General features: G+C 33.0%; 8 protein-coding genes across 8 annotated transcripts; 5 read left to right on the plus strand and 3 right to left on the minus strand.

The window, feature by feature from the left end:
• Positions 1-213: 213 nt before the first annotated feature.
• Positions 214-3,790, minus strand: Marcal1 (SWI/SNF-related matrix-associated actin-dependent regulator of chromatin subfamily A-like protein 1). The gene is made up of 11 exons (XM_076770532.1): positions 2,899-3,790; positions 2,700-2,815; positions 2,526-2,635; positions 2,305-2,439; positions 2,034-2,211; positions 1,781-1,944; positions 1,538-1,702; positions 1,289-1,450; positions 1,102-1,209; positions 852-1,026; positions 214-779 (listed from the first exon to the last, which is right to left on the minus strand). The coding sequence occupies exons 1-11, from the start codon at positions 3,314-3,316 to the stop codon at positions 378-380; spliced, it is 2,133 nt and encodes a 710-aa protein (XP_076626647.1). The 5' UTR covers positions 3,317-3,790; the 3' UTR covers positions 214-377.
• Positions 3,791-3,816: 26 nt separating this feature from the next.
• On the plus strand, positions 3,817-6,019 carry LOC143344459 (serine/threonine-protein phosphatase 2A activator). The gene is made up of 8 exons (XM_076770546.1): positions 3,817-4,188; positions 4,262-4,347; positions 4,459-4,662; positions 4,723-4,940; positions 5,031-5,155; positions 5,273-5,373; positions 5,458-5,565; positions 5,642-6,019. The coding sequence occupies exons 1-8, from the start codon at positions 4,122-4,124 to the stop codon at positions 5,786-5,788; spliced, it is 1,056 nt and encodes a 351-aa protein (XP_076626661.1). The 5' UTR covers positions 3,817-4,121; the 3' UTR covers positions 5,789-6,019.
• A 517-nt stretch (positions 6,020-6,536) lies between these two features.
• Positions 6,537-7,533, plus strand: LOC143344431 (protein 60A-like). The gene has a single exon (XM_076770483.1). It carries the CDS (start codon positions 6,598-6,600, stop codon positions 7,531-7,533), a length of 936 nt encoding a protein of 311 aa, XP_076626598.1. The 5' UTR covers positions 6,537-6,597.
• A 187-nt stretch (positions 7,534-7,720) lies between these two features.
• Amacr (Alpha-methylacyl-CoA racemase) lies at positions 7,721-9,546 on the minus strand. The gene is made up of 5 exons (XM_076770332.1): positions 9,320-9,546; positions 9,067-9,208; positions 8,812-8,955; positions 8,474-8,720; positions 7,721-8,394 (listed from the first exon to the last, which is right to left on the minus strand). Exons 1-5 carry the CDS (start codon positions 9,425-9,427, stop codon positions 7,887-7,889), a joined length of 1,149 nt encoding a protein of 382 aa, XP_076626447.1. The 5' UTR covers positions 9,428-9,546; the 3' UTR covers positions 7,721-7,886.
• A 267-nt stretch (positions 9,547-9,813) lies between these two features.
• Koko (cyclin Q) lies at positions 9,814-11,648 on the plus strand. The gene is made up of 6 exons (XM_076770581.1): positions 9,814-9,934; positions 10,019-10,152; positions 10,235-10,332; positions 10,409-10,627; positions 10,713-10,943; positions 11,020-11,648. The coding sequence occupies exons 1-6, from the start codon at positions 9,897-9,899 to the stop codon at positions 11,113-11,115; spliced, it is 816 nt and encodes a 271-aa protein (XP_076626696.1). The 5' UTR covers positions 9,814-9,896; the 3' UTR covers positions 11,116-11,648.
• A 239-nt stretch (positions 11,649-11,887) lies between these two features.
• LOC143344479 (uncharacterized) lies at positions 11,888-14,676 on the plus strand. The gene is made up of 4 exons (XM_076770580.1): positions 11,888-12,322; positions 12,507-12,689; positions 12,771-13,938; positions 14,057-14,676. The coding sequence occupies exons 1-4, from the start codon at positions 12,110-12,112 to the stop codon at positions 14,137-14,139; spliced, it is 1,647 nt and encodes a 548-aa protein (XP_076626695.1). The 5' UTR covers positions 11,888-12,109; the 3' UTR covers positions 14,140-14,676.
• Positions 14,677-14,820: 144 nt separating this feature from the next.
• On the minus strand, positions 14,821-17,460 carry Snx3 (sorting nexin 3). Its single transcript, XM_076770582.1, has 4 exons — positions 17,138-17,460; positions 16,211-16,306; positions 15,991-16,115; positions 14,821-15,869 (listed from the first exon to the last, which is right to left on the minus strand). The coding sequence occupies exons 1-4, from the start codon at positions 17,300-17,302 to the stop codon at positions 15,764-15,766; spliced, it is 492 nt and encodes a 163-aa protein (XP_076626697.1). The 5' UTR covers positions 17,303-17,460; the 3' UTR covers positions 14,821-15,763.
• A 4,601-nt stretch (positions 17,461-22,061) lies between these two features.
• LOC143344461 (SUZ RNA-binding domain-containing) lies at positions 22,062-25,780 on the plus strand. Its single transcript, XM_076770548.1, has 4 exons — positions 22,062-22,314; positions 22,985-23,055; positions 23,349-23,538; positions 23,604-25,780. Exons 1-4 carry the CDS (start codon positions 22,261-22,263, stop codon positions 23,793-23,795), a joined length of 507 nt encoding a protein of 168 aa, XP_076626663.1. The 5' UTR covers positions 22,062-22,260; the 3' UTR covers positions 23,796-25,780.
• The last annotated feature ends 235 nt before the right edge of the window (positions 25,781-26,015 follow it).

Below are 26,015 nucleotides of genomic sequence, written 5' to 3' on the forward strand. Positions count from 1 at the left end.
GTTAACACTGGTCTAACCTTGCATTCATTGGTTGATTCATTCGTACGATGTAAACATTAAATAAAAAACAGTGAAACCAATAGAAGCCAATAGAAACTAATTGCAAGAATATTATACAGTATTAACTGCATGATTGGATTTCCGCGATCTATTCCCACTCTTCCCCCATCACATAGCTTACAAGCAGAGTGCAAAATCTTCATGTCACAGGTGTAGAAAAATGTCACTTTTTATTATTAATAATAGTTGAGATACTTACAATAATTTTTTACTAATTTCAAAAATAAATCCTTTCATTCTTATCAGATATTTCATTTGTACATTTCACACAACATTAACAACGTTATATATATATACATATTACAAACATAAATATTTTATTCAATGTCATCCCAATCACAGAAATTTAAGTCACTTTCGGTAAGTTCAAGTAACTGTTTAACTTCGTTTGTCATTGCAGAGGAATCGTTTTTTAGCAAGATATTCTGCGTTGCATTTTCATTACTTTGTACAATTGTTTCATCAGTCGTGCGTTGATGTTTTTCACTATTTTTACAGAAATCTAATATTGTTTGTTTCGTATTTAACGCATGTTTTGTAATACTTATATCATTCAAAGAAAGATTTTGATCAAGCCCAGCTTCGTTTAACACGTTTATCTTTTTTTGGAGTAATGGCCATAAATAATCATCTACCGTTTGTTTTGCAACTAAATACCGAATAACAACATTTTTATCTTGACCAATTCTGTGTACTCTGTCCTCTGCCTGGCACAATATCTGTAAAAATATTTGTTTAGTAGAACTCAAGTTCAAACGATTATTTTTTTAAAATAATAGAAATAATAGTACTCCAGGATTCCAAAACAGTTCTGCAAAAACTACAAGTTGTGCAGCTGTTAGTGTAATTCCGGAATTTGCTGCTGTAATTGACAGAATCGCTACCAAGTAATCATCACTACTTTGAAATTGATCGATTTGTTGCTTTCTATATTCGGAATTCGTTCTTCCATCGATTCTGATGTATCTGAAATATGTAAACAATTTGTAAGTGAATAAGCTTGGCAGTTACAGTTACTATATGAAGAGATAATATAATTACTTTATATTCATAGATTGTACACATTCAGAAATGGCATCTAGGATATTTCTGTGGTGAGCGAAGATTAGAAACTTTTGTTTGTCTTTTAAAAGTTTTGAAACATAATCGCTAGAACATCGTCAAAATAAACGTTAAAAAAGATACTAAGCATTTGCAGTACAATTTTATAAACAAAAATGAAACATACCATATAGCTTTTTGTTTGGCGAAACTGGATTCATTATAGTACTGTAAAAGAGCATTATGCCTTTCCCTGGCATTTAAAACCTTTTGTTCCAACTGCTTAGAAGCCTCTACCATTTCCTTAGCACTAGCTTTTATTAAATCTGGATCCAGTATAATTACTTCCCTAATATTTAAAGAAGCAATAAATATAAACGCGAATTCATGTATGCATGCGCTAAAATAAACCGATGTAAATAGATTTATTATTAACCTGATTTTTGCTGGTAATTCATGCAATACGTCAGTTTTCAGTCTTCGAAGTACACAGGTGTGTTTTAACAACAATTGCAATTCTTGCATATTCGATGATCCTGTAAAATCCCATCCAAATGAATTTTTTTCGCCTGCGCAATACCGAATTCCGTATTCTTGATATCTGTATAGAAATAACTTATAATCCTTTTGTACATATATATATATATGTTTATCTTGTGTAATACATATTTTACATTACCCCATAAAATTTGGTATTATAAAGTTTATTTGGGTATACAGTTCTATAGGCCTTGATAAAGCAGGTGTTCCAGTAAGTAAAATAACATGGCATGCTTGTGAAACTATACATTGTACAGCCTTGTATCTACTAGTTTTAGAACTCTTTAAGACGTGTGACTCATCCTAAAAACACATTTTATTATCTACATAAAATGTGCAATTTAAAGGAACCAACATTTTTATTTAAAAATAATTTATATTACGATATTTACCAGAATAACAAAGCCAAACATTCGACGTTCAAATGCATCTACGTATCGCACTAGAAGGTCATAAGACGTGATAATAATCCTACTATCGTTGCTAAAGTCTTTTACATTTGTAAAATGATGGATATATTGTGCAGGAACAGATGGCAAAAATGTATATATTGCTTCTGCCCATTGATACCTAAATATAAAAAATCAAATTTAGTAAATGATTCACTCTGTATATTCATTTTTAAATATATTTAGAAATAATTGTATGCTTTTTTTCAAGAACCTGACTGAAGATGGTACAACAATGAGAAGAGGCCAATCTTTTCTAAAATAATGCGCAATGCCTAATGCTTGAATAGTTTTTCCTAGACCCATATCATCAGCAAACATGCAGCGACCGCCTTTAGATATTCCATAACTAACAATAGGAAGGACATACATATTGTAAACTATAAAAAAATGACGTAAAAATATTGACGAATATTAATAAATAATTAAATTTACCAAATTCCTTCACGTTGAAAGGGCATTAATTGATTCAATAAATGAGGATCAATATTTGACAAATCAGTGTTTGCAGCTGTTTTATCCAAAGTGTTGATTTTCCTAAATACCTAGAAAAAACCAATTTTAAGACATTAAAATTTTTTAATAAATAATCATATTTAAATGTAATACCTGAAGAACTTTTTTTGGCAGTCCTGTTATTTGTATATCAGACTTGAATTGAACAACTTTTTCCATTAAACTTTCATAATCTCTTAAATGAAAACTCCATGTTTTAGATTTTGAGTCTGAAATAAGAAAATAATATAGATGTTATTAATTTTATTCAGTGTTTTTCAATTTTATGTATTAAAATAAGAATGCATATTACCATATGATTTGCTTGGAATTGTTTTAAATACTTCGATAAGTGGAGGAAAATACGACGATGTTTCAAACACAAGTCTTTCTTCGCTTATCATGTAACATTTTCCTGTTATACGTGATTTTTGCCCAAAAAAAGTTTTTGTGTCGATTGGGTTAAACCGGTCCTTTTGTTTATTGAATTTTGTATTACTTTTAAAGGAATTATTTCTAAAATTTTTTTCAAAACTACCATTATTTCCTTTATGTTCAAAAGGCTTAGTAGCATTAGCTGGTTTGTTTCCATTATTTAAAATTGTAGCAGATGTAATACTGCTTTCTATTTTTGTTAAGTTAGGAGATGAAGAAGTTTTTATTTGAGCTTGTTTCTTACGCTGCAAAGCTAGTAAACGCTTTTGTTCTATTTCTGCCTGAGAATAACTCATACCTATACCGGTTGTATAGAAACACTACGTTTCTTTTTTATAAAATACTATGCAACCAATACTGTAAATATAGATTAAGACTAACAATTTTCCCATTGCCCAACAACCTTCTTTGGTTGTTTATTTTGTTTTACGCGAAACAATATTTCTCCAATAATATACACATTTACATATTATAATTTGTTAGGCACTGAACCGCATTGTATCGTCCTTCCACGACAAGGCACAACGTGTTTATATCCCCACTCCTGTTGCAGTGTGCTGACTCACAGGTATTGGTCAAAAACGGTGACGAAATCGATGATAGCCAATCAACGGACTGCAGTAAGAGTGGGGATGTAAATACGCTGTGCCTTCTCTCGTGGAAGCACGGTACACAATACAATTAACATCTAGGGCCATAAATAATTACTAAATTTTAGTCAACCTATATGAATCGTACATTGGTGCATTTTCTAGCAACTTTCCAATGTATGCGATTGATTTTACTATGTATACAGGCCAGAGTTTACCATGTATACCGGCTCATCTAATAACACACTTCTACGTGACATTGACGATAGTGCGTTAAACCAGATTTGGCACGATTCTGCGCATCGACGGCGACACTAGTAACGACGAACTTCCTTAGCGTTTAACGAAGGCTGTTAAACTGTTATGTGCCTGTGAATTTTGTCGTGTATTTTTATAATAGATTATAATACTCCGTGAAGTTCAAATGTTTCATAGCATTATGCGTGCATGATTTAATTAAAGCTTCTTCTGTTTTTGATAGTAATTTGAATGTCTGATTTTTAATAAATCAATGTCGAATCCCGAATTATCTACCATGTCAACTTCAAACGAGCCTGCGAAAGAAACACAACTACTGCGTACGTACTCTATGTAGATACGAAGTAATCAAGTACTAGAATGATATAAAGTAATTCATTTGTAATATTTTAGCGGACGATCATGAATTCATTGTTCCGAAGAAAGCAATTAAAGTGCCAGCTGACATGGCAATTTGGGAAAAGTCGGAAGCGTATTTTGTAAGAATTTTTATAATATATTTTTGTTACGCGTTAAGTATTGTCATTTTATGTATACAAAGAAACACCGAAGCTTTGATATACAAAATCCCTGTGGAAATGATTTTGTAGGAGTATCTGGGATTTATATTGGCCTTGAATCAGTCAGTTCAAGGAAAAGCTTTGAATATTGAATGTTCTCAAAGCCCTATAATAGAGAATGTTGTTGGACTGCTTAATGAATTTGATGAATGGATAACACAAATACCTCCGACAGAACAGCCTCAACGTTTCGGTAATAAGTCGTTTAGACTATGGCATGAAAGACTCCAACAGGTAAATATGACTGGCTTTTGTGTAGATGTTTTCAAAATTCAATGATTTGCTATATTTCAGAAAGGAGTCGAAGAACTGCAAAAGGTATTACCGCCAGAATTACATAGAGCAATTCCTGAAATAGTTCATTATTTGTATGAAGGATTTGGTAATGCTACGCGTATAGATTATGGTACAGGCCATGAAATGGCATTTCTAATGTTTTTATGCTGTATGTTTAAAATTGGTGCTTTTAAACAAGAAGACAAAGTTGCTGTAGTTATAAAGATATTTAATAGGTAATATGCTTTTTATATCGTATGAAATATCTAATAATCTATATATATATTCATATGTGCATATATTAAAGTAATTTTCATTTTTGGAAGATATCTTGATTTAGTACGAAGATTACAGTTGACATATAGAATGGAACCAGCAGGTAGTCATGGTGTTTGGAGCTTAGATGATTACCAATTTGTACCTTTTATATGGGGAAGTGCTCAATTAATTGGTATTACTTTTTAATTTCTAAATGAATTATTCTTGTCAGTGATATGAGCATTTTTTTATTTGTATCGGGTCTGGGTTAGTCTTATAGAAACATAGTTACACAAAACAAATATTTCAGGTCACAGTCGTTTAGAACCTCGTCATTTTGTTGATCCAGGAATTATTGAATTATATAGTAAGCAATACATGTTCTTTGGCTGTATTGAATTCATTTCAAAGGTTTGTGTACGCGTATAAAACGTGCTTATGAATACGGATGATATCATTACATTTTTTTATTAAGTATGGCAATAATCACTTTAGGTGAAGATTGGTCCATTTGCTGAGCATTCAAATCAATTGTGGAATGTTAGTGCAGTTTCGTCGTGGGCAAAAGTGTGCAATGGTCTCATAAAAATGTACAAAGCTGAGGTAACGATCAGCCACTTGTAATTAATACAAGTATAGTAGTAAAAAATAATGTCGTTTATATATGTTTAATGGTCAGGTTCTAGCAAAATTTCCTGTTATTCAACATGTTTTGTTTGGCTCCTTATTACCGATCAAACCGGCATCCACAGCTCCTGTTGAAAGAAGACCTAGTCAAGGTCAACCTACACGACCACCACCGCCGCCGCCGCCGTCATCCAAATAACAAGATCCTACAAATGTACTTGATATTTGTTAATGTAGATTATAACAAGCATTCGATATTTATAATAAAGTTGTACATTATGATTATCTATTATTTGCAGTACCATTAGATTTTAAAGTGTAATTTTTACAACAGTTTATGTTTACGTGTATTATTTTAATAGATCAAATTTAACCGAGATACTCGTAATTGATAACTTGTACAATAAAACATTGAAAAATTCAGAAGATACCAATTATATATCGTGATAATATACATAGAATTCGTTCAACATTTCTACTTTCATATTATCTCAATAGTAACACAATAAAAACTGTATGAAACCCACCTATTAGCGTTTGTATACAAACATATTTCTGCCAATGAAAATCTTACATTGCTGTAAACATTGTTCCACTAAGAAAGGTTTATTGCAAAAAGATTAAAGATAACCGAGTAAACGTACATAAATAGAAAACATTGTAATTCTTATTTTATTTATAAAAAAAAAAAAAAACGAAATGTACAGAAAGTATGTTATAGTAATGTTACTTTTTTTAATACTAATATACGTTACGAATTCAGAAAGATCAAGTGGTTTGTACATAGACAATGGACTTAATCAAACAATTTTACACCAAGTGGCCAATTGGAAACAGAGACGAGAAATCGAGCATAAATTGTTAAATATTTTTGAATTGCCTAAGAGACCAAAGAGAATTACACGAAGAGCTTTATTAATAAAAAGATCAGCACCTAAATTTCTATTGAATATTTATAGAAATGTTTTTCCAAATGAAAATGAATCGATTCGGGACCAAAATGAAAACATGGAAGAATTCAATTTAAGTGATTATGATATTAATATTATCGATCAAAGCGATTTAATTATGACTTTTGGTGCCCATAATCCACATTCGGGCAATGCATCTAAAACTAATCGTGGAAAAAGAATCTGGTTCGATGTATCGGAAATTCCGCGAGGAAAACATATTATTGCAGCCGAACTACGTTTATATAAAAGTTTGAATAAAAATGTTGGATTTAATAAAACTTACACGATAGCATTATACAGAGTAGCACGAATACAAAATGGTAGGCGAATTAAACATTACATAAATTCAGCTAATACTACGATAGATAAGGAAGGCTGGATAACATTAAATGTTAGTACAGTCCTCGATTTTTGGGTTAAGTACCCAAAAGAAAATCATGGTTTATTTTTAGTAATACATAATGCTGATTATACAGGACACATTATGAGACCAGATGATATAGGCATTGTAGGTGTTTTGGGAATTCCAGATAAACAACCATTCATGGTTGGGTTTTTTAAAAATTCTGGTAAACGTAAGAAACGTGAAATAACTTATAGACAAAAAGACCATGAGTTTACTAGCATAAACGCCCGGAATAATCCTTATACTGATCTTATTGGTCAAAAGAAAAGAAATGCGTGTACCATTAAAACTTTGTATGTAAACTTTAAAGATCTTCAATGGCAAGATTGGATCATAGTCCCAGAAGGGTACAATGCTTATTACTGCAGTGGAGAATGCAATTTTCCGCTAAACATTCACATGAATGCAACTAATCATGCTATTGTACAAACTTTAGTACATCTTAAGAAACCAAACGAAATACCAAAACCTTGTTGCGCGCCTACAAAACTATCACCGATATCGGTACTTTATTTCCTTGACGACAGTAATGTAGTATTAAAAAAATACAAGAATATGGTTATCAATAGCTGTGGTTGCCATTAAATCGTTTAATTAGTAGTTTTTGAACCGCCCAGTCATTGTATTAGGAAATTGACCGTTTTAAACTTTTTAAAAAACAGACAAGAATCATTTTACTAGATTTACTTATAGACTGAAACGCGTATTAACTTATATAGCATTGTTTTAATAGATAAAAAGATCGATATTGTTTTTAAAAATATGTATTTACATAATACATTTGTAATAAAATATCATAATAATAATAACATATGTATACAAATATTTAAAAACGCCAGCGCACGTTGTACTCGCAGTTTTCACGCTGTCAAAGTGCTATAATTCCTTAATAAAATTTCCGTAAATTATTACAACTATAATTGGTCGATCATTAGTGCTTAAAGCATAGAACGTTTTATTCCTTGATGAACAATTCCAGTTGATATTAAGTCAGCAATTTCGTTCGATTTAAAATTTAATTCTGCAAGAATTTCCGTCGTGTGCTCGCCAGGTTCGGGAATTCTTTGATGCCCCTTTGTCTTTCCAGAACAACGTGATAATCGAGGAGCAGGTTTTGGGATTACTAAATCATTTTCTATGGTTGTAAATGTATTTCGTTCTTTGTTATGCGCATGAACAGCAGCATCCTTTAAACTTAAAAGAGGTGTTACACAAGCATCTGTGCCATCGAATATAGTACACCACTCAGCCTGGGTTTTCTGTTTAAATATAGTTTCCAATTTTGCGCGGTTTTCCTCGAATTTATCAAATTGCGGCATGTCGTTTGTCGAAAGGCCAAGTTTCTCCAAAAATATTTCATAAAATTGTGGCTCCAGTGCTCCAACACACATATACTGTTTATCTTTAGTTTCATAAGTATCATAAAAATGTGATCCTGTATCCAACCTTGAAATAATTGAGAATAAAATAGCCTTTGATCATTCGGATTTTAAAAATGGTAAAACATCAATGTAAAAATGCTTACATATTCTTACCACGTGGGTTTCCCCACAATCCGGGTACATTCTGAGATCTAAATAACCAACTGCCTAAATATGCCGATCCATCGACCATCGATGTATCCACCACTTGACCAATATTGCTCCTGCTGCGTTCAAATAATGCTAATATTATTCCAAAGGCACACATTAATCCACCACCACCGAAATCAGCAGCCAAATTAACCGGTGGTATTGGTTTTTCATCGTAACGTCCACATAAAGATAATAAACCTACATATTATAAGAAGTATTTACAAACGATACAGATAAAATATAAAACATAATAGCCTTAATCGCCACCAAAGTTCTAAATTTGTATTACCAGATAAACCTAAATAATTGATATCGTGTCCAGCCATATTTGAGTAAGGTCCCTTCTGACCATATCCTGTTAATCTAGCGTATATAAGCCTCTTATTTGTTTTCATGAGATCATCTGGTCCCAAATTGATTCTTTCCATCACACCTGTTGAATTAACAATATTTTCTCAATTAAAAAAAATTTTAATAAACAAATATTCGTAAATAGATACATTACGAATAATCAATTATAATATTGTCATTATAGAATACAAACCAGCTCTATAAGGATCTATAAGTACATCACTTTGATTGCTTAATTTTTTGAATATTTCGGCGCCATCCACACTTTTTAAATTCAATGCTATCGATCTTTTTCCGTGACTAAGAGAGTCCGGGAGAACATGAGATGCATTAGCCTAATGGTCAATCAAGATTAATAGCATAGAAATAATTACAATTTAATTAAGAACAATAATCACAGAACACATGGTAAATTAAACAAACGAATAACATTTGTTTAACTATACCTTATCTACTTTGGTAACCGATGCACCGAATTCTGCTAATATCATACCACAAAAAGGACCTGGTGCAAGACCAGCCAATTCTAACACTTTTATATGTTTTAGAGGCATATTTTTGATAGACAAAAGGGTACTGAACCAACAAAGGATGAGATCACATTATTTAAATTGATGACTAAATATTCGCATATCAATTAAAGAAATAAACTGTAGTTAAAGGTCACAGTATACGCAAATAAATAACAGCCGTCAGTGACCAATGGAAAACATCTACTGTTATGCTATTCATTTTCTTTTTGTTATAAAGAGATTATCAATCCCGAGAATTAAACTATTTATTAAATAGACATCGTTACATTTTAAGAATATATCCTGATATATATACATATAATTTATTGTTTCTAAAGTTTTTGCTTATTATAGTTACTTTGAGTCTAACATTAAAGTCTCTAGGATAAGAATTTAAGGAATGTTGGTAAAACCGGCATTTTTAGTATGCGAAAGATAAATATTGTTATCGTAACCTATAACAAAATAAAGTAAATTTTTTATAGACAAATTCAGTCATATAATCATTAAAATGAATCCGACGGAGCCTACCAGTACCGAAGCTTTAAGGTAATTTATAATTGTAGGGATAAAGAAATGATAAGCGATTTCCGTAGATAATGCAAACGTAATTTTACGATAATATATTTACAGTTCAAAAATGAAAGATGTTATTGATGTCTTGGCTATGCAACGGGAAAAGCGAAATACTTTACAAAAAAGTATTACAATAAATTACACCAAGAGTACAGATAGCTTTACAGTTTCTCGATTTATTTTTGAGTGTGGTAAGTTTTCAGTATATCGTATTTTATGCCATAATGAGATTGCATCTTAGAAAACTTATGTTTATGGTTTTAATAATTGTAGGCTTGAAGCTTGAAGCTCATCCATTGACTATTGCCACGGCTGCAACTTTATATCACAGGTTTATAAAAGAGGCTGCTCCAGGAGGTTACGATAACTATGTAAGTAAACAGTTAATATTATGTATTGAAATTATATATTTTTGATCGTTAATATTTATGTAAATCTATGTTTTAGCTAATTGCTGCCACGTGTCTTTATTTAGCAGGGAAAGTAAAGGATGACAATCTAAAAATAAGAGACGTAATGAACGTGTCTTATAGTACTCTACACAGAGGATCACAACCATTAGAATTAGGAGATCAGTATTGGAGTATGAGGGATGCAATTGTTCAAGCAGAACTTTTAATTATGCGAATGCTAAAATTTCAAGTAACTCCTGTGCATCCACACAAAGTATTTATTAATATATATAATGTCGTATATGATTTTTAACAACAATTTTTATTTGTATCAGATACTGAAAACTTTGTATTTTCAGTACATGTTACATTATCTACGATCTTTGCAAGCATGGTTTGGAGAAGAGGAATGGTCCAAATATCCTGTTGCAAAGACTAGTATGGCACTATTGCAAGATTTTCATCATTCTCCGGCTATACTCGATTACCCGCCAAATTTAGTAGCGATTGCTTCTATTAATTTGTCTCTACAGATTTATGGCGTAGTAGTGCCATTGATGGATGAATGCGATCAACAGCCTTGGTTTAACGTACGAGTTTAAAATCTTGACAAAATTTCCAATCCCTATGAATTTTCCGTAAATCTAACGTCTTGGTTGCTTTTAGGTTTTTTGCAAGGAATTGACGAGAGACAAGCTGTGGGAAATAATGGAGAAGGTTATGGCTGCGTACGACGAAGAACCAGAAACTAGGGACAACTGATGCATTTTAATCCATTCTTAATGTATAAAACATTCAGATTCATTGTATATTGACACAGTTCTGGCATTCCTCTCACTAAAACTGATAACAGCAGAGTACAAAAATAAATCAAGATTATCATTGAAATACAATATTCTTGATTCTATGTTTTTATATTTCCGTCATGTCGCCGACGCGTTTCTTAAAGTAACGAATATAAACAATATGTACAAAGAATTTATAGCTCTGTTAAGAGGCTTTTCAACATTTATACCACCTATTGATATCCCTTACACAGTTCTGTATTTTGAAGTAAAAAGTTGGAAACTCGTTGTAGATCGCTTTTAGTTGTAAAGTTGTTTAGTTTTAAAAAATATATCGCCCTCTATGTCAATATTCTATTCTTTAATTAAGTTTGATAATTAAAGGAAAATAAAGACCAACACACAAAAATATAGTACAGGATGTTTTAAAGGGGTTATGAGTTTATCAAGACGGTATTCAGTTATATTGTAATTTAATTAAAATAAAGTGTTTGATACTAATAACGCGAATACCCTGTATACAATATTTCGATCGATTTTTACCAGACGTTAGAAAATAACCATCTTTAAGTTTACGGAAATATACCATTTGTTATTTAAATCTACTATAAAAGTAATGGATTAAATGCGCCAATAATACATGTATAAATGTATCTGATTATGCGAAAGGTGTTCCTGTGCCCTAATAAAGTTCAAGTTTCGACACGCGTGAAGTTAGTCATTAGAAGTTCACTATTGTTACAGTCAAATGTGTATATATGTATGATAAACATTATTTTCGTTTGATTATAAAAAAAATTATTAATTTTTTATAATCTAATGCCAACGACGATCCTACTCTATCTTACGTTTATTTCGTATCGTCGTAAATACACGTTTGATTCATAAGAACGCAGAACATGCCATTATTACGCGGTGAATATTTACGAGGCCTGTGCGTGAAAAATTTGAAATAATTCTATAAAACTTTAATGACAGTTTATAAAATGACTACGACGGAGCAAATGGAGATACCCTTACTGTTGAAAAAAGAACGAGATGAATTCGACGTCGAAGACACCGACGATGACACTAGTCTCGAAGATATTAATAATCTTTTGTCAATATCGTTACCTTCCCTTTCAGCGAACAAATTACACTTACCCACCGATCCGAACGATGAATTTCTTCGACTGACCACCACGGCATGTTTTCTTTTTCATATAAAACTGTTAAACTTTAAATAGGAACGTTTGGTTATTCGTGAACGTTGACGTTTAACAATTGTTTACAGTTTGTTATCGATGAATTGATCGTTATTATATTTTCAAGTAGGTAAGATTTGTTTAATTTTACGTATGTAATTTCAACGGATTGTTTGTATTGTAGGTTCGCGCGGTGTATTTTTCGTATCTTCATAAATGTTTACTCACCAATTACATTCTTTGCTACAAGGACAAAAATAAAGATATTCCATGCGATCATTTAAAGAAATGCGCAGATCAAATGGAATTATATGCTGTTCGATCATCTTTGGAAGCCACTTTGTATAGACAAAATATGTTAAAATTGGTAAGTATTCGTCTGTATTGTCTTCAATTTAATAAATCGATTAGTAACTGACATTTTTTAAGTAGTTAAAGATACTTACAGATTTCAGATGTAAAGTCTCATACCATAGAGAAGAAAGCCTTTAAGAAATTAGTAATATTTTTAGAAGCCCCGCCATCTAGAGTAGACGTTGGCGTTCAGACAGTTAATTCGTGGGCAGAATTAGAGAGAGCTGATAATATTCAAAGTATTTGTATTACGTCTAATTGCGAGGAATTATCTTCGGAGATACAGGCATCGCCTATAAAGAAAGAAGAGGATGCAACGGATATTACTCAAACTGAAAATGCAACTCCTGAAATTTCTGGTCACAGCGATACAGCTTCGCCTACTGTGAATTCTACGTGCTTCGAAGACATAGAACACAGTAAATTAAAGAATGAGTCGGACGAGGTCAATAATAAAATGGAAATCGACGAAGAAATGACAAACGAAGATTGCAATATTTTCAGTTGTTTGCAGAATGATTCTGATACTCAGATTGTACAGAACCAATCCAATATACAAAATGACGATGAAAATTCTCAAGATTCGCTTTTACAACACATGGAAGATATGTTTTGCGATAGCGACGATAGTAGCGATCTTATGACGTTAATAGAAAAACATTCGGGCGTTAGTAAAGCTAACGTGGATAAAGAGATTAATAAAATATGTCTAGAATCAGATTCTCTTCTTCCGCATAATTCCAATGGCAGTATTTCCATATCTGAAAGCAATAACAGTAGAAAGCTTAATCCTGTTAAAATCAATACTGTAAAACCATCGAATATCAGTGCAGGAAAGTATAGTTTTAGTTACTACAAAGAGATGAAAAACAGAGAAGCTAATAAATTAGTGGCAGAAATCGAAACACCCGAGGCTAAACAGAAACGCAGAGCAAATAGTATTTGGTTCGTTGAACGCGTATATCAGGTATCAAAATTAAAGGCAAAGATGACAGAATTATCTTTGAACAATTATAGAAGACACGGACGAATAAAAAAAAGATTTATTGAATTGTTCGGGGAATCTGACGACGAGGAAATGATGCCAGATTCACCGATTTGTATCGAAGAACACTTAACTGCGTGCAAAGAGAGGATAGCACCATGGATTGTAAAACATCTGATGCCATTCTATAAGAAGCGCAGAATCAAAGACAGGCAACTGTTTAAAGTAGTTGCAAAACACATAGCCGATATGCTCATTATCGAGAATACATTTCCCGGTGGGTGTTTAGCAAAATGTCGTACTAGATCAGTACGATATAGAATGAATCAAGTAATGCTCACAATTAACAGAGATATTTCTCCATCCAATAATACTCTTTATTTTTATTTTTTCAGAGCAAGACTGCGTGAGTAAATATATAGAAACATACTTCAAAAATAAAAAATTCATTAGAACTAAACAGGACGTATACTTATAAATTACATAGTTATTTTGATCGATTAAACAGCGAAAAGTATTTCTATCGCCGTACTTATTTAGACTTTTAAAAATCTCAAATACTGTATTACACGAAGAGTGAAACTGTACATATTATTTTAAAGAGAGAAGAACGCAATAAAGAAGTATGTTAAATGTTGATTGTCCAAAGATATGTATACAAAAGGAATGCAGTATGAATGGGAAAGCATAAGTATCTTCCATGTAGGAATTCTTTCCGAAGAACGATATAAAATTTTTCCATAAAAATCACATAAAAACAATATATTCTGAACGGTCGGTGCTGCTTCTTTGTTCAATAACTTCCTTATATATTTCTTTTAAACGAAGTAGAAATTCTTATTATGATTTTTCTATCAAACATCGAAGCTTTAAAGTAGTATGTAAGTCACAGTCTCAATTTTGTTATGCTTATTATTTATATTGATATATAATACTCCTATCTATATGTGAGTGTATATGCATGCGCATAAACGCACACGTAAATGTATGTACACTAGTGTAACGAAATATGTATACTTAATGAAAGTTATACAAACTATAACTTAAACAAAAAACGGTAAAATAGTTTAATCTATGCCCTGTACATAGTCCCTTCGATAATTACGAACTTTTAAAGTGTTGCTTACGATATAAATTTAAAGAATATAAAAACACAATATACAAGTTATTAATTTTACTGTTGATTTCGGTACAATAGCAATCTTATTCCTGTATCCTATTCTCACAATAAAATAAGAAGTATATAACAAGAAGATTTAAAATGCCTTAGTTGTATATATTTTATGATTAATAAAGAAAGAATTATCTTCGGTAAATTTTAGACTTTTAACATTTTTTTTTTTTTTTCGTGTAGAGAATATCAAATTATAAACAGTTTTTAAGAGATTTACCTCCATTTTTAACTCAATTTACCTTATTTACCTAGTTGCAATAGCATTGTTTACAAATAAATTTACATATGCTACTTACAAGTTATCCAGTAAAAAATTTCAATAGTAAAAGATGAATTTTTTACTTTATTTTATTTTTTAGATGTCAAAATATATTTCTGCGACGATAGCTACAAATATATAAAGAATTTTACTCCGACTACTTTATTAAAAAAGCAGAAGGGCTAATTATATTTTTTTCTACCGAACAACTTGTAGGTAAATAGTTTTTGTCTTGATATTTCACTTTTAAGCCATATTTTGAAATTCATAAATTTCATATATTTATATATTAATTGAACTGTTGTATACAATTGTTATTCTGCAATCTCTGAAAGTGATAAACATCAAATTATAAATTTTTTCATAGAAAGCCAATATCAATAAAATACTATTAAACGAAACTAAAAACACGAAAAAGAAATTTTACTATTATTCTGCAGTGACTGATGATAACATTTAAGTAAGATCCTTCCGAATGTCTAATACATATTTCAAACACAAGTACTTTCACAAACAAGTATTTTAATTAGACATCACAGCATTAAAAGCTCGATTAAATATTGTATAAATATAGAAGGATCTTATAAAAATTTCAGAATAAATTGTTAACATGACTTTAAATATCGAAGGTGGGGAGGAAAATATACTTGCGATAAGTCTTATTGTAACTTATGTATTACGTATTTTTCCAGGTACGTAGTTCTTGTCTATTACAGGTTCTTGCAAAAACATGTGCAAACATCGTTCGTTCTGTGCTAATGGATGTCCCGCTATTCTGAAATATCAATGGAATAGTTTTCTACTTTAACACATTTCTATACAATTTCGTATAATAACAAAAATCATTCGATCAAACATACTTTATATCACACTAACGATTATTCTATTATACGTACTTATTAACAAATTCTTCTAAGCCTTTCCTTCGATCTTCGATAAAGTCTTCTTCAAAAATACCATCATCTCCTCGAAAAGGCATCTGACGTTTCCAAGCCTTTCCTGGTAATGGAGGCACTACAATCTGAACATTTATAAAAATATAATATTAATATGTCAATCGTCATCAGCTTAAAATAACGATAAACCTATACGAACGTATATAATTTATCAACTGACCTTGCTATCTCTTTCTAGTTCGTTCCTTAGCCATTCAAAGTCACTGTATCTTCTTCTTACTGTGGAATCTTTCACTTTGAAGACTGGAAGATTTGTCTGAAAAAAAATATAATCCAGTATAATTATTCATTTTGGAACTTGTTACCTTTCGGATATCTTTCATTTGTTATGGATATACGTAGCATAAAAAATTTCATTTATTCGATATATCATAGAAAATATAAAATTCACAGTAATGCATGCAAGCTCTTACATAGAATTCATATCTCAAAACATTGAAATTGTAACAAATTAGATGTAAAGTTGAAATGAAAATATCACGTGCGATCAAATGTATTATCCGCTTTTTTTTAAGTTTCAAATAATATTTCACGCATGTTAATCTAAGTTCAATAAGTGGACCCAACAGCACACACATTTTTGTATCTGTTTTTTATCGCTAAATGTAAGATAGCAGACACAGCCCATAATACATACGATTGGCGTGCATAACGAAATTATGACTACAATCATTATCATTGTCGTAACTATTATTATTTTCTTATTGCAGGAAAAAATAGATCCAACGCGAAAACTATGCCGATATTATGATACCAGGATGCCGCTTTTGCGAATTCCCATAAATTCGATATTCACGATATTGCGATCGAGCATAAGCATCGGCTGCAATTGCAGGATTACTTTCCACAAAGAAGACAATCGCAAATTACAATAAGGTTAAACAAACAATACTTGAATTCGTTTGAAATTATTATATATTCGAATACGTGAATTCGTTAAATCGTAGACACGAAAATCTACGAGAGTTTACGTTGGATTGCAAGCGGCAAAAGGAGAAGCTGGTGGCATCGTGAAACGAAAATAATTTCCGAAGAATCATCACGTTTGACGGAGAGGGATATCTTACGAAGATGGCTTTTAACTCACCCTCATGCGAACTTCGTAATCGGTATACCGTTTCTTGCCGACGCCGTGCGTGATTGGATTAATCACGTCAATCTCGAGGAAATTTGCAGGCGCTGCATAAGCGTCGTCCAGGGTCTGTTTTTTAACATTTAAACGGCGCGTTGCGTCTACCGTTGTATCCGCCATGCTTTACGATTACAAACTGAACAAATCACTTAAAAGTCAGTTAGAAACTAAATCCAACACGACAGACAACGAAAGTTCGTCAAATGACAGCGGTGAGAAACTTTACACAATTCGTTCTCATGTGTTACGTCCGTGGTCATGGTGCAAGCAAGTGGAGATAGAAAGGAAACTTACTACGGTACGCATTCCCCAAGAGGCGGTCATCGACGGTTCATTTATTGCATTTTATCGATATTTTGAGAAATTTCATTAATTTTATTTTATTTAGTTCTCGACCACGTCGAATCGCTTCAACGGATCTATGCATATGCAGTTACAACGGGCTTGAAACGAGCAGTGTAGATAAAGTACAAACGTATTAAATGGCAATTCAACGTCGACTCTAGTCATTGTACATTTTATGAAAGGAACGAGGTGCTATTTAAAATATTTAAAAATTTATTATATGTATGTATATCAGTGCTGGAGTTAGTGGTGACATATGCCTGTAACAGTACAAGCTTCGAATCAATAAAATTTCGAAAGTGAATCGTAGTATGTATCATAAAAGATCACACGTGTCCAAATGTACGTGTAACAGAAATCCATACGAAAGATGCGAAGATTTAATTGCACAACTACACGTACTCGATTATGATTGATCGCTACGAGTTTTTCACGATAAATTCCATAAAACGTTTATACAAGTGCATTTTTTATAGATACTCTTGCACTTGAGGATTTTTAAAGAAACTGTATTGACGGCGGAGCACTAAAAACGATCATTTTTCGTAACAATCGTCGTATACGCAAGATATTAATCCAGACACAAAAAGTACATGGCAAAATAACGAAGATTGGAAGCTTATAGCGAAGGAAGTGACTTTGACCGGCCAATGTTTCTTTTATTCTGACCTACTGCGCATTACCATATGATATTTCCAATCAGGGTGTTTTTACCGACCGAACGAAAATATCGATATATGTATGTATGTACTTATCTACATACAGTAGTATCACTAGTGATCTTATAACATGAGATACACTCTTCCAAAGTGGAACAAAATGTTAAAAAGATCATGCATCAAATTGTAAGGGGATCCTCGTAAGAAGGCTTTAATCTTCGCAATGGTTTTAATGGGTCGCTAACTTATGGTCACTGGTGGTCAACAGTGAGGTTGACATCAAGGTCAGCAGTTCAGTGAAGATTCAGAAATGGTCAAGAGGTGGGACCAATCGAAATAGTATTGTTCTCTAGACCAAGCGGTTCTTAACTCTTCACGCTGACACTGTCTCCCCACTCTTCGACTTCCCCACTCGAAGACTACCGCTGGACAAATTCTTCAGTACCCCTGGAGCATCCAGGGGGAACGGGTCTCGCGGGCCTACGCCAGGCCATTCGTGCACCGCTGACCACTGGGGGGACCAGGAGTGACCAGGACTGACCAGGACTGACCAGGAGTGACCAGAACTGACCAGTGCTGACCAGTGCAGATCCGACTACTGACCAGTGCCGGACGGTGATGACCAACGGTAAGAACTGTTTAAAAATTCTCTCTCCTCTTCTATTCTATCGTTTTACTTTACTTGCCTAACTGATGTTGCTATAATTTGAATATTTTCTTATTTTACAGCTGGCCCAGTGGTAACTATCCTATGTGGTAACTATCCTATCCTACCGACAACAAGTAGTAAGTCCACTCCACTTAATTGTATTTTATTTGTTTATTTATCTGATTTTATTTCGTTATTATGAATGTTCCTTTTCTCTGTTTACTCTTTTACATTGTTTGTCGAATTTATGTTATTGCTTTGATATGATTCTATCCAATTTCAGGTATTTTTATTCCACTGATTGGAATAAGATTTTTGTGGTTACGTGCTTGCTCGAATTTTCGTAATAATCTGCGGAGGTACTTTGTTTCATTCTTCCATTTCGTTTGATTGTGTTGGTGTTGATTCAATTTGGGGTTTCGATCCAAGTTTCTTCCATTATTACGAATGTTCGTTTTGATATCTATAACATTGTGTCGATGCATATACCATATTTGTTTCGATTAATATAAGGTATTTATTTTTATGTTTCAGCTTAAATTCTTGTAATATTTTGCTTAATTACCTTCCATATCTCGCTAATATAAATATTAGTTTTGATTTCAGTTTAGATTAATCGCAAGGACATCGAGGGAGTACGCCACAACCGCCGGGGGACTTTTAATTCCAAGTTGATTAGTCTTAAGCTTCGTCGCGAATCTTAAAATTAACGTCCAAGATTTCTTTATTCTATATATTTCCGCGTCCTACCAAGCAATTATTAAACAAGTAGCTTCTCGTTTTCTCGTTCCCTCGTTCCTAGCTTCGGTCACCGCTGTTTCATCGATTGAAACATGTGATCGGCCGTGTATCTGGTCCTACAGATCTAATCGCCTTCCCTTGGTAAGCTTGATCGAGGGAAAACGGCACTTTGCTGGAAGGTGTGGAGTTTCCGTATTCTGCGGAAACGCATACCTTCCAGCGGAAGTCGACTCTGTCTCAGGTACTCTCTCTTTGTCAGACAGCCTAAGTCGGGTCCTTCGGGCTCCCGGCGGGTTGCGTTGGAGAAATGGAGACCTCGATTCGGAGTTGCAGTTCTCTGTTTTCTTGTTGAGATCGAGTTAGCAAGGGCAGTAGGTTCGATCCTCGGATCCGCTGCACGGTTCAGCATCGCGTCGCGTCGCGTATCCCACGATTTAGCTTCATCCCTCTTTTTAACCACATAATTGCTTGGTACAACTAAATCAAGGAACTTTGTTTCCTTCTATCGTCCGAATTTTAGCTTCAACTTGACTAGACTTGAGCTTCGACGTTAATTTTAAGTCCCTATTGTATGCGTCTCCCAATGTTGCCAAGTAATTATTTAACAAGTAGCTTCTCTCGACTCGTTCTCTCGTTTCTCGCTTCGATCACCGCTGTTTCGACGAACGAAACATGTGATCGGCCGTCCAGTTTGTCCGAAAGATCTAGTCGCCTGCCAATGATAGATCGATTTCTAGAAATAGAAATCAATCTACCAAGGGTAGTGTTGATTCGATCCTCGGATCTGCTGCACGGTTCAGCATCGCGTCGCGTCGCGTCACCCACAATTTAGCTTCACTCCTTTTTCAATAAAATAATTACTTGGTACATTTAGACTTAAGTCTTTAGTGTAGTCGCGTGTCCTGCCAAGTAATTATGTAACAAGTAGCTTCTCTTTGACTCGTCCCTCGTCCCCTCCGATCACCACTGCTTCCATGTAGAAAGCAAGTGATCGGCCGATTAGCTAGCCCGAAGGGTCAGTTGCCGTCCTCTAGCGAGACGATCCAAGGGAAAGGGTATTTCGGCCTTAGAGGGGATCAGGGACTGTTCCTGTCTACGGTAGCCCCAACTCGGGATCCCTCTCTCTGTTAGACATCCCGAGTTGGGTCCAGTTGGCTCCCAACAGGTTGCTTGGGGGAAATGGGGAACCCGTGTTGGGTGCGTCGATTCCCTTTCCCTTCGATCGGACTTGCCAAGAGGCAACGAGCTGACCCTTTTGACCTCGCTATTCGGTTCGCGTCTCTCGTTCCTTGCACTATTGCATGGTGCATCGCGTCGTATCGCGTCGCGTCGCGTCACCCACGATTTAGCTTCGTCCTTCTTTTAAACAAAATAATTACTTGGCATGACTAATCTAGTTTCTAAGGATGTAAAAGGAAGATCGATGGAATTTGGATTCCATCTATCTCCCTTCGGGTCTCCACTCGCAGCAACCTCCACGTGGTGAGACCTGGTAATCGGTGTCACCCACGATAGAAAAGTTATTCTTCGTGGGTGACACCGAGCTAATGGCTGCGAATTTAGAATTGTTTCTTGATATAATAAACGAATTTAGATTTATAGTTGGGCAGGCGTTTGGTTAACCATTATGTTATTTGAAGAGAAATTCTTTTGAAAAAAGAACCCAGACCAACGATCGATGCTCACCTCCACGTGGTATATGTATAATCGTATCACTCTTAGCTGGGTAGTGCAATTATTAATTACAAACTACATAACATTAGCAAATTGGTTGCGATCTTTCGCTAGGTTAGTTTTGATTCTCATTGATTCATCAAAGATTCTAAACAAGGTACACGAGTAGATCTTTCACCCAATGTATTTTTTCGGCCCATTTTTTGGGGGTCTCGAAACCCCATTACCATTTTCGTGTCATTCGCAACGTTACCAACAGATTCAGAAATTAATTTAAATCCCTTCCATAGCCAACTCACATGTATCAATACTAATTCAGTGAATAGTTTCTCAACTGACCGCCATCCATGAGAAGAGGGTGCTAAAATCATCTCATCGTACACTAGCCGTACTGGACGAGAAACAGTAAAATTCTAAGAGTCGGATTTCACATTTGATAAAAAGAGTACGCAGTGTATGTGTCTCTGTTTATCTAATGCAAAAACGGACTCTCGTAGCTTTACTGGTTCTCCTCGCTGAGTATGTCTTCTTGTACTACTCAACTGTGCTTCAAGAATCTTATAAATTAGTTATACGTATGAAATAATAAATCCAATATTAGATAAAATTTGTTTAACACCTTTAATGAGTTTGACCCGCGATCACCATACACAGTGATTGTATTAACTTCTGCTTTCGAAAGATAAAATGAAAGATCTACCTAGTTGGAGATTTTTGGCGTCACTGTATAAATTCACATAAAATTAATGAAAATGTGGTGCACATTAACGAAAAATTTAGTTTTATTTTAAATGTAACACTAACAAAAGGTATATCTAGGAAATTTTTAATTCCTTTATTTGGCTAATATGATATGGGGCACAACTATTTTGATTTTCCTTTTACCTGGAGTGCATGTGTGTGCCAAGTTATCCTCATCTATACTTTCCTCGGTAGTTCATGCTAAGACTGTATTGTTAAATTTCTCGCAGTAATACGTAAAAATTAGAAATTAATACATAAATCACGGAATGTCAACCATGGATGACGTTCTTGAGAGCTGGGAAGAAATTGAAGAATCGGGGGTAAGTTATTGTTTTAGTATATTTTAGGTAGTATTATTTAAAGCGGAGTTAATAATGGAGTAATTGTGTTAACCTGTAACACGAAGGAAATTTTTCAAGTGTTCATTTTTGCGGGTATCGTAAACTCTAAAGTAAAACATTTTGTTCAATGAAATAATATTGCATACGTCTGACACAAAAGGATACTTACACTTTCGTTATTCTTGGACTCTTGTTTTACAAATGCTTATATATGGCTTATATTCTTCTATTGCACTGGTAGGTATCCATATGACTATTGATAGTAGTGGTAATAGGAAAGTATGCACATTACTTTCCAAAAGGTTACCTTTCTGTTACAATAAGGAAAAAGGTTATTCATTACAGAACATTATAATATTTTTTAACTCTGAATATCATTTGTAAGATGTCTTACATATTCTGTATTTTAATCTTCTATTAAATGAGTGTATACCTATAGATACATTGAATTTTTTAATTCGAAGTAGCGAATATTATATTATCAAAATGTAATGTTTTAACATGTTCAAGGATAAAAAGAAGCGATCGGTTATTGGAAAAATTTGGAAGAATTGAATAAAAAAATTACAATTGAAAATTACATGTATACATCATGGTATAATTTTATTGTATTATGATAATGTAATATTAGAACTACATTCGATTTTAGGCTCTTGACAAAAAGTTGGATGCCCTCCAGTTAAATGCGGTTGAAGCATTAGAAGAAATAGAATCTTCTAGGTAAGTTAAAAAAGATTTATTTTCTTATGGTTTGTTGATATTTAAAAAAAGAATTCTAACGACTGGCAAGGTAACAGAGGATAATTTACTAAATAAGAAACGAAGCAATTAGTTAAAAAACAAGGGTATGTATAAAACTTAAATTTAAATTAGAAAAAATAACTTAAAAATCATTATTGATAAATCTACTAATGAATTATATATTAATGTAAAGTAGTCGTTTAATATATTACACATGATATAGTTATTAGAATATTCCTGTACTACAGTATCTTGAAATTATAATGTTTCAGCTTCAAAACCAATCACAGTACAAACACAAGAATGATAATATTAGGCGACGATGGTGTGAGATCTCAGTATGTACCTCCAAAACCAACTGTAAAAATATTAAAAAGACCTACGAGAGATTCACAAGGTAGTGGTGATGGACCATTAGTGAATGGAGATAAACCAAAACAACCTATAAAGACTTTGAGACAGGTACAGTTTTAACATCTTGAAATGAACTGTATAAGAAAAAATTGTATAATAAACAATATCTATAGAGGGAACAAGAATATGCGGAAGCAAGGAAACGAATTCTGGGTGAAGAGAAAAGTCCAGAGGAAAAGTTAGAACAAGAAATAAGTAGAATTCAACCAAAGTCAATAACTCCAAGTGGTAGTGGCCTACCAAGTAATGTTCTTCGTATGCCTATTGGACCAGATGGAACACGGGGGTTTAATGTACGCAGGTAGCGCGTCTTTCAGGGATCAACATTTTTCACCCATCTTTTTCCTCTTCTTCCTTCTTCTTGGCACGGGGAAGAGAGGCGGCTATGAGGCTGATGGCAGGGAACAGCTTAATGTTTCTGACCAAATACAAGCATTCTGCTCCTGTCATTTTGAATGGAGCATAGTAAATGCTATGCCCTATAGGCAGTGCTTTACATAGACCGTACTTACAAAAGGATCAAGGCTATAAATCGGCAAAGATGAGTCACTATAGAAATGGTAATATTTCTTACCAATATGAACGCTATGTTTTGTTGATGTTTGTCATATTTTAAAAAACTTTTATTAAAAAGAAATTAGAATCTACAATCGTCGTGCAGGGAACACGTTAAGATGAAATATTTGAATTACAGTATGATACGAAGTGGGAAAACTATTTTACTTTCTACACTTGTATGTGCTACTCAAATCTCTGAAACAAATTGTACAATAAAAGATTTCTCTTATATCAATCTGTTATATATTTCGGCAATTGATTTTTTTCTTCTTCTTCAGAATAATTTTAATTTTCCGCATTTTATAAGTTATGTATAGAAATATTACGCAATTTTTAAGTGTAAAACTTTTATTTTTAAATTCATGTACATTCTAATCATACAAAAAACAATGTAGTTTTAGTTTTAGCGGAATGTGTTCTAACGTTTCTTTTGCTCTAGTGTTTTTAACTTTACTTTTATTTATTATAAATAGAGAAAATAGTTTCTAATAATATTTGTGCAATTTTCAATTAACGATCATTCTTTTTAACGATCTCGGAATATTTTGACGGATAAGATTTTTGGTAAAATAATTTCGAATGTTATCGTGTAAAAAATGCAACAAACGATTTTTTTTCGTCAATTAAACCGAAGATACGCAGTTGTAAATATAAAGTATTACAACTCTTCAAAAAGCTTAGTTACTTAAATTATGCAGATTCAAATAAAACGTTTGATATATTATTACCATACATAATGTATATTCATTCATCAGAAATTATACATATTATAACATATACAATTAATATTAAAGGAGCATCTTAAAATATTTTCTATACATTCTATTAAGCATTATTAATTTCATTTACATCTTCATCGATGTAATGATAGCTTAATTAAACGTAAAAACTCGAGAACCCGATATCGCCCCTTGGTATCAAATATGATCTTAGTCGATCAGATAAAGTAAAAAATTCGAATTGATAATGTTAAGTGATCGGTTAATTTATAATAACAGTAAATAATGTAAAATAATAAATTACAATTTGCATTATTAATTCACAATAAAAAAAGTACTCTGATGGAATAAACAGTAAGATTTAATGGTATGTACCAGTTGTACGTCCGTAAAAGGTTTGGTAAATGCCACGAATATCTATACATATACATGCAGGGTGTTCGGCCACCCATGGGAAAAATTTTAATGGGGAATTCTAGAGGCCAAAATAAGACGAAAATCAAGAATACCAATTTCTTGATGGAGGCCTCGTTAACAAGTTATTAACAATTAAATTGAAAAATTTCAAATCGTTCTGGAAAAATTATTTTTCGTTGCGGGGGTCAATTACAATAATTTTTGGTGAATAGACATACCCACGAAATCCTACTCAGTTTCGAGAAAAAAATTCAGTACTGGCGGAACTTTAAACGTTAATAACTTCTTAACGAAGCCACCATCAACAAATTGGTATTCTTGATTTTCTTCTTATTTTTACCTTTAGAATCTCCCATTAAAATTTTCTTCAGGGGTGGCCGAACATCCTGTATATGTATATACAATTTTATTAATCCTAAGTTTTATAAAATTATATAAATCTTATAATTATAAAATATATTTCGTATAGTAACCATATTCAATTTACATCCAATATCATGAAATGACACTGGGCTCTTGACTACGCATAAAAATTTCTTTGCAAACAATACATCTATGAAAGTTTTGGTTTTTATGGTCATTCGTTAGTAAAAATTTAAAACACACTCTGTTCAAGTTAAACATAGAGCGCGGGCAAACTGAATCAAGTAATTGCGACAGTACCGACAGTGGTATTCGTAGAATAAAATTTCTGCGCACCTACGTTGTGCAGTTGTCAGCACAGATTCATTATTAGTTAGTTCCACCACATAGTATTCAAAGACGCTACGATTACGCTCGACAGGAAAATTTCAACATTGTTCTAAACATAAGTATTCACAAGTCACGACA

This window comes from Colletes latitarsis, chromosome 8, assembly GCF_051014445.1.
Source record: "Colletes latitarsis isolate SP2378_abdomen chromosome 8, iyColLati1, whole genome shotgun sequence".
Classification (NCBI taxonomy): domain Eukaryota; kingdom Metazoa; phylum Arthropoda; class Insecta; order Hymenoptera; family Colletidae; genus Colletes; species Colletes latitarsis.

Coding starts and splice junctions, on each gene's coding strand:
- Amacr (XM_076770332.1), bottom strand. CDS start 9,427: ATGCCTCTAAAACATATAAAAGTGTTAGAATTGGCTGGTCTTGCACCA. Junction 9,209..9,319: donor CGGTTACCAAAGTAGATAAG/GTATAGTTAAAC, acceptor ATTGACCATTAG/GCTAATGCATCTCATGTTCT. Junction 8,956..9,066: donor TATAGATCCTTATAGAGCTG/GTTTGTATTCTA, acceptor TTAATTCAACAG/GTGTGATGGAAAGAATCAAT.
- Marcal1 (XM_076770532.1), bottom strand. CDS start 3,316: ATGAGTTATTCTCAGGCAGAAATAGAACAAAAGCGTTTACTAGCTTTG. Junction 2,440..2,525: donor TTTCAACGTGAAGGAATTTG/GTAAATTTAATT, acceptor TCCTATTGTTAG/TTATGGAATATCTAAAGGCG. Junction 1,945..2,033: donor TGTTTGGCTTTGTTATTCTG/GTAAATATCGTA, acceptor ATGTGTTTTTAG/GATGAGTCACACGTCTTAAA.
- LOC143344459 (XM_076770546.1), top strand. CDS start 4,122: ATGTCGAATCCCGAATTATCTACCATGTCAACTTCAAACGAGCCTGCG. Junction 4,348..4,458: donor AAAAGTCGGAAGCGTATTTT/GTAAGAATTTTT, acceptor ATGATTTTGTAG/GAGTATCTGGGATTTATATT. Junction 4,663..4,722: donor GGCATGAAAGACTCCAACAG/GTAAATATGACT, acceptor GCTATATTTCAG/AAAGGAGTCGAAGAACTGCA.
- LOC143344431 (XM_076770483.1), top strand. CDS start 6,598: ATGGAAGAATTCAATTTAAGTGATTATGATATTAATATTATCGATCAA.
- Koko (XM_076770581.1), top strand. CDS start 9,897: ATGAATCCGACGGAGCCTACCAGTACCGAAGCTTTAAG. Junction 9,935..10,018: donor ACCAGTACCGAAGCTTTAAG/GTAATTTATAAT, acceptor ATATATTTACAG/TTCAAAAATGAAAGATGTTA. Junction 10,628..10,712: donor CTCCTGTGCATCCACACAAA/GTATTTATTAAT, acceptor TTGTATTTTCAG/TACATGTTACATTATCTACG.
- LOC143344479 (XM_076770580.1), top strand. CDS start 12,110: ATGACAGTTTATAAAATGACTACGACGGAGCAAATGGAGATACCCTTA. Junction 12,690..12,770: donor GACAAAATATGTTAAAATTG/GTAAGTATTCGT, acceptor AGATACTTACAG/ATTTCAGATGTAAAGTCTCA. Junction 13,939..14,056: donor TATCGAGAATACATTTCCCG/GTGGGTGTTTAG, acceptor TTATTTTTTCAG/AGCAAGACTGCGTGAGTAAA.
- LOC143344461 (XM_076770548.1), top strand. CDS start 22,261: ATGTCAACCATGGATGACGTTCTTGAGAGCTGGGAAGAAATTGAAGAA. Junction 22,315..22,984: donor AAGAAATTGAAGAATCGGGG/GTAAGTTATTGT, acceptor ATTCGATTTTAG/GCTCTTGACAAAAAGTTGGA. Junction 23,539..23,603: donor CTATAAAGACTTTGAGACAG/GTACAGTTTTAA, acceptor CAATATCTATAG/AGGGAACAAGAATATGCGGA.
- Snx3 (XM_076770582.1), bottom strand. CDS start 17,302: ATGGCGGATACAACGGTAGACGCAACGCGCCGTTTAAATGTTAAAAAA. Junction 16,307..17,137: donor ATTACGAAGTTCGCATGAGG/GTGAGTTAAAAG, acceptor ATTTTTTTTCAG/ACAAATCTTCCAGTCTTCAA. Junction 15,870..15,990: donor TTAGAAGAATTTGTTAATAA/GTACGTATAATA, acceptor TTGATATTTCAG/AATAGCGGGACATCCATTAG.